Raw genomic sequence first — 10,641 nt, 5'->3', positions numbered from 1 at the left:
ATCACCCCTCCAATGCATTTCAGTGGGGGTCAGTTCTATGAGAATGTTCACTATTTGCTTGCCTACTCCCAATTCCCTGCAAATAGTTGTGGTCAACAGTAAATATAATGATGCCTTTCTTTTTTGCTTCCCATAATGCATTGGGTGGCGCCATGCATTTAATTAATCAAGTTATAGGCACATCAATCCTTGTCATTCGTGTGTTCGTGTTAAAAGTAATTGACCGTGTGTCATATTTACCACATTTATGTTCAAGCTTTTATTCAATTTCTGCCTTAATTCTTATGAGAGAACACATTTCATATTGTTAATATGCAGTTGGGGGCTCCCAAAAATTCCTAGTTTATTGGAAGGGTGGACTGGTTTTGATTAGTGTGAAATGTCCCAATGTGGAAAAAAGACATGTTTGCATTTTTATTTCTTTTAGAAAGATTTGTAATTTTTGTGTGGTCAAGATGTCAAAATGATTGTGTTTTGAGTTTGTTCTGAATATATGTTTTGGAATATCCCAGCCCTCTTTAACCTGATAAAATGTACTGACATGACTTGACAGACAGCTCAAACAATATCATTTTCACGAGGCCTGTGTGCGTGTGTGCGAAACCTGCAATATATTTCAGTAGCATCAAGTTGAGCCGGGAGAAGTGAGTCCATTAGAAGGACACAGCTCTCATTTGCCAAAACAATATTTTCAGTGTTTAGTTCGTCTCTGACAAAATTCATAAATCATAAGAGCAACACTCAAAGAGATGACAGTGCTTTTGCTATTCTATGTGACAGCAAGTTTAGATGTTTGGCTGGAGAAAATCCGTACCAGATGTGATTGAGATTTGTGCTATGCAGGCAATATCATTAAATTTCAAATTTTGACACCCCCCTCTTCTTGAGTCAATGATGTGGCTGACCACTTGTTGAGCTGTAGTTGATGTGATTCGTCACACTTTACCTCCACACATATGACTTCACAAAAAATACCAGGATTTATTGTATTTGCCTTTTCAAATATAGCTTTACATCATTGAGCGTTAACATTTCATGGCTTTTTTTTTCTGACAAACTTTGATTAAAGTGCCCTTGTATCAAACGGGGAATTATGTCCACATCATTGCACGCAAATTGTCTACTTGCAGTTCAGATCACTGCAGTACCTTGTATGAACACTTCGGAACGTCAAGTGGGAATTTCTTAAATTTCCACAAAAAATGGTGATATAATGTCATATGACCTTCATCAAAATCACAAGCATGAAGAGCCTGCTTAAGCTAATACCACAAAAACAGTTACCTTTAGTCATATTTTTATTAAAAGTAACACGCAAAGTTTTGCAGGGAGTAAAAAGTATGTGAACCCTTGGATTTCGTAACTGATTGACCCTCCTTTGGCAGCTGTGACCTCATCCAAACGTTTCCTGTAGTTGCAGATTAGACATGCACGATGATCAGCATGCATTTTGGACTGTTGAGCAAGATTACTGGGATGTCTGCGCTCATACTTTTTGAATAATAGTTGTTTGTGCTAATAGCTCGTTGAGGTCATGCCACAGCATTTCGGTCGGATTGAGGTTAGGACATTGTATATAAAGTAGTGTAACGCTTTCCAGTCTACAAAATAATCTATTAAAGTCTTGATGTTCATCAGTCCACAATTAGGCAAATTGCCTCTAAATGGAGAAAGTTAAGTAGTGTTGCTTCTCTTCCAAGGAGTGGTCGGTCCGTAAAAATCACTACAATAGCAAAATGACTATTGCTCAGAGGTTAAAAAAAAAAAAGAAAACTACCATGTCAGCTGAAGACTTACAGATGTCACGCACATGCCAACATATCCGTTAACAAATCTCATACGTCAAACTCAAAACAAGAATTTGGATTATTGGAGAGCATCAATAAGGAAGCTGATTCTGTCTTAAAAAACACTGCTGCGAATTTGAACATCCAAATGCTCTTTGGCAAGAACATTTGGATGTTCCACAGCACTACTGGCAAAATATTCTATGGACGGATGAAACCAGAGTTGAATTGTTTGGGAGGAACACACAATGCCAGGTGTGGAGTAAAAATGGCTCAGCATACCAACATGGGTGTGCTTTCCTGCTTCAGGGCCTGGACAGCCTCCTATCCTATGAACTCATAAGTCGATCAATATATTTTGCAGAATTTGAGGCCGTCATTCCAACGATAGAACCTCAAAAGACAAAGAGTGTTGTGACAGGAAAATGGCCCAGAACGCAAAACCAAATCAATAGTGGAAGGAGTTATGTGATCTGGAGTGGCCCAATCAAATTCTTGATCTCAAGCCGGTTGAGATGCTGTGGTATGAGGAGCTATTCACAGCAGACATCCCAGGAATGTTGCAGAACTGTAACAGTTTTATGAAGAAAGATGGTCCCCCTGATTGTTGTGCATGTCCGATTGCTGCCAAAGGAGGGTCAAACAGTTATAAAATCCAAGGGTTGTTCACCTTACTTTTTTCCACCCTGTTGTGGGAACATTGTTTTTAAATAAAAATATGAAATCATAATTATTTGTGTGGTGTGAGTTTTAACAGTGTTTTTTTATTCTTGTGATTTTTCTGAAGATAACACCACATTTTAAAAGCAATTTATGCTGAAATATGAGAAATTGCTCATAATCGTACTGCACCGCTGCAATTTAGAATTCTTGTAGTTTCGACCACAAAACCATCAGTCTAGGAATTTTTAATATGCATTTTCTTTACTTCTTCAAAATACAAAACAGAACATTTTTTTTTTGATGCAGAAGTATTTCACCAGATGTTTTTCTGATTTCAAATATAAAAACATCGAACACTCAGTTTAAAATAGGAGCAATCCAAGCAGACATGGCCACAACATTGCTGTTTCGGTTGGACATGCACAGATTTTGAAGTCTATTTCTTAACAATGGGACACTTGTGGTTCGCACAAGACCCGTGAGGCACTTTGGTATGTGGCTCATTGTGGCTTTGTCCCAAGTGGCTTTACCATCTTTCTATCAGCTATGAAAGATGACTGACTGGAGCTGTATCTTCTCTTCCTCATTCCATACGTGCCCACATTCGCCTGCATTCTCTTCCTTTTTCATGTGGGCGAGAGTGTGTGATATACAAGCATATAGTTTTCATGTCAGAGGTTCGTTTGGTCAGAAGGTTGCGTTTAAATCCTCACCTCAACTTTCACAGCTGTAATGGATGTCTCTGGTCTTCTTCCCTCGACACCCCCTGCATATGTGGAAGTATCACCTAACCATTCACCACTTTCTCTCTCGTGCCATTTGCCGGAGTATAGGACTCAGTTCACAGCTAAGAAAACAAGTCTGCTCAGGATTTTTTTTCCCTCTTCTCCGAGGTCTTGGACCTGTGGCCTGGCTTGGGCTATAGTGAAACCTGCCACCACTGGCAATGACTTTTATTGGAAGCAGAGCTCAGTGTTTGTTTTCACTACATTGTTAGGAATAAGAGATGGGGGGTACCTTGGTCTACCTTTGAGAGGGGCCTCATAGATGCGTGCGGAGGCAAAATTACCCTCTGCACACAACAGATTGGCAAGCACGCCAAGACATCACAGCTCCAGGAACTTGGGTTCCAGCTGCAGCTTTTCTTTTCTAAATGCAACACTACTGAAGCCTTAACAGACGTCAAGTATTGTATAGTGTGGTTTGAGGAATGACAGTACAGTAATATCAAAGCGATAACACAAAAGCTGAGAATGTACAACTCAAAGTTCAACATTGTTTCTCCCATAAACAAAATAGATGTTGGTACTTGACATCTCCCAACAGAATTCCCAACCAGTTTGCAATAATACAGACAAAATGCCGACATTTTCAGCAAATGTTGTTAACGTTTTTTCCCAGGAGTCATGACAGACCCTTTTTTTTGTCCTGCGATGACGAAATAATGACGTGCATCTCTCAAAAGGGACTGGAGTTTGAGTCCCCCTTCTGCTATTTGCTAGTTGTCTCATTCACTGTTGTCCAGCTTGTCCATTACCTGCAGAACATCATCCAAAATGGAAGGACCCAGGTCGAGACTAAAAGAAAAGCCATTGTCGTCCTCTTTTTGTTTTCCTTCAATTTTGTCACCAACCACCGAGGAGTTTCCATTCACGTCTCCACTCGGATCATCCCATCCAGCTCTGGAAAACTGACTGGTCGCAACTTTGTTTCCTCTTGCGTGCCCGTCCACCAACTCAGTCTCAGCGTCCTCGCTGTCCAGCAGTGGCATAGAGCTGCACTTCTTCCTCTTCTGGCTGGCATTGTCCTGGTGCTCCACATGCCAGTCCAGGCTCTCCGAACCCTCTGCCTCCATATTCAGACGAGGGGGCTTTGGTGGTGGAGAGCAGGCCAAGAAGAGATTTTGCTCACTTTGCGAACTTTGTAGAAGCAGACTGTGGCCCTTCTTTAGGAAAGAAAGGTCTCCAAAGCTGTCTCTATGGGCATCATTTCCAATATGTGAAATGTGGCGAAAATCAGCCAGTGGTAGACTGATCATGTTGACAGAGAGAACCTCTCTGCGCTTTGAGTGTCTGCTTAACCAACGGCCACTGGTTGGTTTTCTGTGCAAGGATGCTCTAAGTGGCATCTTGGTAGTCTTTAAAATAAAATTAAGTTTTTCTTATATGTCCTATTAAGATGACCAGCAAAGTTGTAGATCCTTTTTGTATGCCCTCGTTTGTTCAACAGTCACACTTGGAATTTGACATTTTGGAAGCATCAGTGGCATCTGCAAAAAAAAAAACAACAAAAAACATTACCTTACGGTCATAATCGCAATGTAATATTTTCTTCCTTTGGTATCGGTCAAATATCTTGTTTAATAACATAACGTTTTAAGTTGCGCCTAATTGTCAGCCTTTATGTGAAGGTTGCACTTTCTCCACTTGATTTTGGTTGAGTGAAATTCAGGATTATTTAGTAGCTGTAGGTTTTGTAAGTGTGCATGGAATATTGAATCTTCCAAAAATGTACTTTTCAAATGCACGTTTTCCCGTTAAAAGCAGGTGCGTATCTTGTATCTGCTATGTATCTTTCACTGGAAATCAGTTTACCCGGCCAGTAAGAGGAGCTACACAAATGAGTATCTTGCATGTCTGTGGAATTATTTAATAATAGCTTGGAACTGTTATCATGAAAACATTGTTTCCTTCATGGATGATAATACTGAGTTCCAAATTGTTCAAGACTATCTAAAAAAACAGATGGTTCGTAGCAGCCAAACAAACTGTCAGGCATGAAATAAAAATGAAATGTTGCAAAAGATGAAACGCATTTCCTGTTTCGTAACTTACAATTACTGTATTGAGTAAAACCAAACTGAGTGGACCAATGCTGGTGTGTCGGTTAGATAATCGGGTCAGGGTCTGTGATTTTACGATCTCCCAAACAGCTTTGCCCACATTAGAGCTGTGTTCGTGACTTGAAACACTCACTTTGTAAATTCGTAAGCCACTACAGCAAACAGCTTTTGTTGGCCCGTAAAGGTTTTATCGGCACTTAGTAGCAGCAGGAGATTTGAGCTCCACGGACAGAGCGGCATTCCTATCCCAACATGTCAGTTTGGCCAAGGAGGAGACTCAGCCATGACTTTTTGTCCAGAAAACACTCAGCTTAGCCAAGTTTAAATTAAAGAAGCCCATTAAAGCAGATTGGCCAAGAAACACTCTAAATGATCTCTAAATGCTGCCGTAAATGGTTCACCTTTAAGATTAGGAATCTAGCCCTTGAAAGCATGAACCAACGTTCAAGAATAAATGAGTTATTTCAGGTTTTTCCCTCTCAGAAAGATTGATGAGTTCTTACCTCTGTTCTTGAGCAAATACGGGATATTTGAACTCCAAGCTTGCACACTGGAATCTGCAATGAAACTTGGCTGTGACTCGTACCTGAACACTGACAAACATGACATGATGGGGCTTGTTCAACGGTTCCGGCGAAGGCTTCAATACGCAGCCTTTGGACATAAAGCAACTGAGATAAAACGGGTTTTTCCTCAGTGACACAACAGAGTTTTTGCATGAAGATATGTATCTACCTTTTTCTTTCAGTCCATGCAAGCTCTGGTCTTTTCTTCAATAATCCTTCCCTGTGAAAACTCCCATTTTCATTGTGGATCAATCCAAGTGTGTTGCTGTTGAAAGTGTTTCCTTGAGCAATAGACCAGGTGAGGTCAAAGTCCGAGCGCGTGAAAGCCTCCAGGTAGATCCTTTTTTTTTTTTTTTCCCCCCTAAAGGTATTTCGTACTTCACTTTACACTCTTCCCATTCTAGGATAGTTGCCAGCCGTCAGATGATGTCATCCGGGTTGTGAAGTGAGTCGGTTATTTAGTCACCAGGGTCATCATACCTCCTGCCGGATGCTTGGCTGCACCTGTGGCGCAAGTTTAAAGCTACTGCTCTGGCGTTAGACTGAAGTACACGAGTGTGTAATTGCATTATAGAGTGAAAGGGTGTGAGTGGTTGACTTTCAATAGTGCAACAAGTTGTGCTTTCGAATGTGCGTGCTCCATACCGTGTGTGCCCTTTTGTAAAAAGCCGGAAGTCACAGTCAGTCAGCAAACAGGCCAGCTACCCAGAGGAGGAGGTTAACTGATCCCTAATCTCCATGTCATTGTCCCTCTGCTCTGCTGATTTCATGATTTCCTGACTGCCGTTGGCTTGTCTAAAGCCCCTAAGTCGTACCACTCGACAGGCCCTTCTGCATGACTGGAGGCCTACAGCGTCACTGTGTAATCAAAGTACTGTATCGCACACAGACATGTGTGTGCAGGCGGCAGTGGTTACACAAGAGAGATAAAAGCAAGAGATAGCTGATTACAGTTCTAAGTGTCACATCTCCTGACTTTGGAATGTAATAGTGATGCAGAGAAGGTAATGACAGGGTAAAAGCCTTGGTTGTGTTTCATTTGCACCTACTGCAACTGTGTTTTAATGCCTTTTGTGCTGCTTTATATTTTCTCTATTATTTTGTTCAGTTGATTGATTGAGGTCAGCACCCTGCTCTGATATTACCATCATCTTTATAAAGCTGTGAGTTCATCCATATTCATTGCTTTGCTCTTGTTCCCTAATATTAAACATGCAGGGTGCAATGGAAATGGACAAGTGGTATCTTTCACATTGATCTAATAAACAATAGGCGTTGCCCCTCTTGTTCTCTCGCCGCGCAACGCTGATGCCAGAACTCCAGATGCAATTACTCACGCAAATGAAATTATCATAACATTTATTCAACAGTGAAGCACAACATTAATGAACGTTTGTCCTCTGAGAAGCCCTTTCCTTCAACCACGGAATCAGAACTGCTTTCATGCTCTTGTCTGCAATCAGGCTGTAGCCAATGTTATTTGAGCTATTTGGGAATGAGATCACACGGCCCCCGACTCAACAAGGATGGGCTTAGTGTGTGGTTTGTAGTCTTGCTATATAGCCTTTGGGCTGATGCCTTTAGCCCTGACTGGATTTCTGTGTAAGCCTCTTGACCAGAGCGGCCAGTGTGGTGGTGGTGGTTGCTCTGCACAGTCTGAAATCTTGGATGCTGCATATTTTTGTTGTCATAGGATTAAACTGTTTCCAGATATTGCTTAGACTCGTGCGAGAAGCCCAAACTGAAGCTTTTCCGGATTTTCTTTTGCATCGTTCTTCTGTGCTCTCCAGCATCCACTCTATGGAGCTAAAATGTGACATAAACGTCTGTGTGTGATTCTGTCACACACAAATTAGTGGCACCTTTTTTTTTTTTTTTTAATCTAACCTAAATTCTCCAATTATGATAAGCGCATGACTCGACAAACCCATTTTCTCCTCAAAATAGAGCATCTCACTTGTGCAGATGAGTTGTTGCCCAGTTTCTGTGGTCAACTCTCAAACACATTTATTTCCTTGTAATTCTCTTTTGTAAACTCCTTGCAGTAATATAGATGAGAAACATCCGAGTGAGTGTTTGTCATCATTGTTTGTCTCCTGTGAGATGACTCAAGGCTGATTTTGTTTGACACCACTCCAATAGAAATTCCACAAAAAGGAAGTGTATACATTCTGCGACATGACGGTCACAAGAAAGACTAATCCGCCCGTGGGCAAAGTCCAGATGTGGCATTATTGAATCATAGCGTGAGAGTTAATGCTTACTGTAGTCTCTAATCAACTCTGAAAAGCTGCAACAGGGCGGGCGTAGCGGGAAGATGACTAGGCTTGATTACCGATGGTGAGACATTACCTGATGAAATACTATCTGATGTCCTAACGTGTGTTGATGCAAACCACACAAAGAAAAAAAAATCCTTTGTGGATTTGCTAGTGCAATTTGGGTCATAATGTGGCTTCCAATCAGTTTGGTGGTATTTGTCTTGAAATGACAGTATGATATTTTATCGAAAACATGTCATTACAAAGTCATTGTCATTCCAATTCAGTTAGAGTTGAGTTAATGAGGCCTTGCTCTAGTTTTATGTTTAATTAGCCTGCTTTGGATTTGGTAGCTTTGGAAGCATTCTTTTCTTCTCACATACTTCTTTTAAAAAGACTTTTGAGGCTGATCCATCTTTTGAAATAAATCTGAAGAATATCAATTTAGAAACAATATTCAGCTTTGGTATTATGAGGTACTCCAAAGTCAGCCAAATAGTTACTGGCTATTTCCACTGTGTAGAAAGTCTCTGATTTATTTTTCTATTTGTCTAATTTATTAATTAGGCGCATGAGACCCGTACCATATTAATAATTTGGCCTTCTTAGGGAGCTTTTCATTATCGTTGAGATAAAAAAGGACCATACCTCCATTTGAAATGATCCAGATAAATACAAGTTGTTGTGCATTTGTTGGACATAGTCTCTTATCACAGTTTTTTTTTTTTCAAGCAAAAAGCATGCAGCATGGCTCCGTTCAACCGGTTCTGCTCTATAAACGATAAGAAGCCCTTCTAACATGTCAACACAGACTAAACCGACACTGCCTGTTTGTTTATTTTGAATTTGCATTTCATCGTTTCTTTCCACACGCCTGACCTCTTTTTCACGTCTCCAAAGTTGTGACTGCATTCTTAACAGTCTTACAGCCGCTTTTGCTTCAGTAAGAAATCTTTTGCAATCAGGGAACTTTTCCTGGAAGACTACTATGTGAAAGATGTAATTTTGGTTTTTATAACAATATATTGTTGGCTATTAAAGAAGCCAAACGCCCGCACACTTGCTATTCTGGGATCCTTGAGCCCATCCATCATGAGAAATTCCAGGGCACCTGGAGTTCAGGCCTCTGTTGCCATTTTTCTTTTCAATGTTTATTTCCTTTGCTTTGACAGTTTCCAAACAGCTCCCTCCAAAGGCCTCAATTCTGTCCAATATTATGACCACATGCAACCCTGTACATACGTGACTACATGTATGCATCCCCCACTGCCCCCCCCGTTACGCTTCTCGCTGTTACAAAATCTGCAGCCTGCACGCAGCAGTTATTATCTGTACAAAGTCGTTCTTCACTTGTTTGTCACAATTTTGGGGGAACGATTGACAAATGAGTTACTGTCTGTAATATTTTTTGTTTTCAAAATCAGCACCAAAAGTTGTTTTTTGGTTCTCACTTTTTTTTTCACGTGTCCCACTGACCTCGTGGAAGAATTTAAAGACTTACAGCACATCTGAGAAAATTAGGGGCTCACCGACCATATCGGCCCGCCCGCAGTCGCAGAATTGCGCTCGGAGCCTTTTTTAAATCGTGCGCTGCTTCTAATTGGATGTGAACGCATGTCGGAAACGACTTGTCTTCAGTGTTTTAGATATTGTTACCGTATTTACTGACTTCTCAGAAGTCATTTGCTAATGAAACAACAAAACTCAATATTCGTAGAACTCTTTGCTCTCGCCCACACTGACACACCCACAAAAAGATAAGCTAGACGCTTTGTTTGTAAATGCACAATATCCGATTTGAACTGGAGTACAAGTTTCAATTTCCAGCGGGCATGCGCACCTACGCACCCCTGATAATATAATGTAATGTAAAATAAGATACGATGTACTATGTTTCCAAAATATGTCATGCTACATTGTACATTGTGTATTTAACTAACTAACGAACTATACAAGCGGTTGTCACAGTCATTGATCTGCAGGAGGGATTTACTGAGACCATGTCGGCAGAATATCACTCGCTTTTGCTGCCGTATCAAAGGCAGTCTTGTGCAGGAATTCCATTCGGGAACCAGATGTTCTCAAGACATGCATGTAAATGGTTAAATGCAGGAAGTAGATTTAGACCTTAATCTCTGTGTAGTGTTTGTTCTATACTAACAAAAACACTGTAATCGACTAGACCTTCGGGGTTTTATGTCTGCCGAGTTTCATAATGAGTGATGATTAATCCATCTAACCATTTCCGTAGCTTTGTCTGTATAAGTTCACCTTTTTGCATGTGCGTTACGCCTGTTTGCCTGTTTGTTTAATTTAGCAGGACACACACACGTTTGCTCTCAAACATGCGCAGAAATAATCTCTAGATGAGGGTTCACGCCACATAAATCATCCCCTCCATATCTCTGTGACACAAACAGTCCTACAAAGACAACATACGCCACCAGCTAAATAGTTGCTTGATCAAATTCACCCGAGTGCATTACAGGCAGAGACACATGCGGCTGCCATTTCTTCTCTTG

The 10,641-nt window shown here is 40.8% G+C and overlaps 2 protein-coding genes across 6 annotated transcripts in view; one reads left to right on the top strand and one right to left on the bottom strand.

The window, feature by feature from the left end:
• The window catches only part of dnajc17 (DnaJ (Hsp40) homolog, subfamily C, member 17), a 36,401-nt gene that overhangs the window by 22,822 nt on the left and 2,938 nt on the right, over positions 1 to 10,641 (top strand). The window lies entirely within an intron of this gene.
• On the bottom strand, positions 2,681 to 6,723 carry LOC148343298 (cdc42 effector protein 3). 5 transcript variants are annotated; one of them, XM_088318426.1, is made up of 3 exons: positions 6,028 to 6,723; positions 5,796 to 5,963; positions 2,681 to 4,719 (listed from the first exon to the last, which is right to left on the bottom strand). In XM_088318426.1, exon 3 carries the CDS (start codon positions 4,576 to 4,578, stop codon positions 3,958 to 3,960), a length of 621 nt encoding a protein of 206 aa, XP_088174552.1. In that variant the 5' UTR covers positions 4,579 to 4,719; positions 5,796 to 5,963; positions 6,028 to 6,723; the 3' UTR covers positions 2,681 to 3,957. The 5 variants fall into 5 exon arrangements, with proteins under 5 accessions (XP_088174552.1, XP_088174561.1, XP_088174569.1 ...); XM_088318435.1 differs by having other exon boundaries at positions 5,796 to 5,946; XM_088318443.1 differs by having other exon boundaries at positions 5,796 to 5,885.

Source organism: Idiotropiscis lumnitzeri, chromosome 1 (assembly GCF_059441095.1).
Source record: "Idiotropiscis lumnitzeri isolate Australia: NSW breed Sydney's pygmy pipehorse chromosome 1, RoL_Ilum_1.0, whole genome shotgun sequence".
NCBI classification, from domain to species: domain Eukaryota; kingdom Metazoa; phylum Chordata; class Actinopteri; order Syngnathiformes; family Syngnathidae; genus Idiotropiscis; species Idiotropiscis lumnitzeri.
This window is presented reverse-complemented; position numbering and strand designations above follow the sequence as displayed.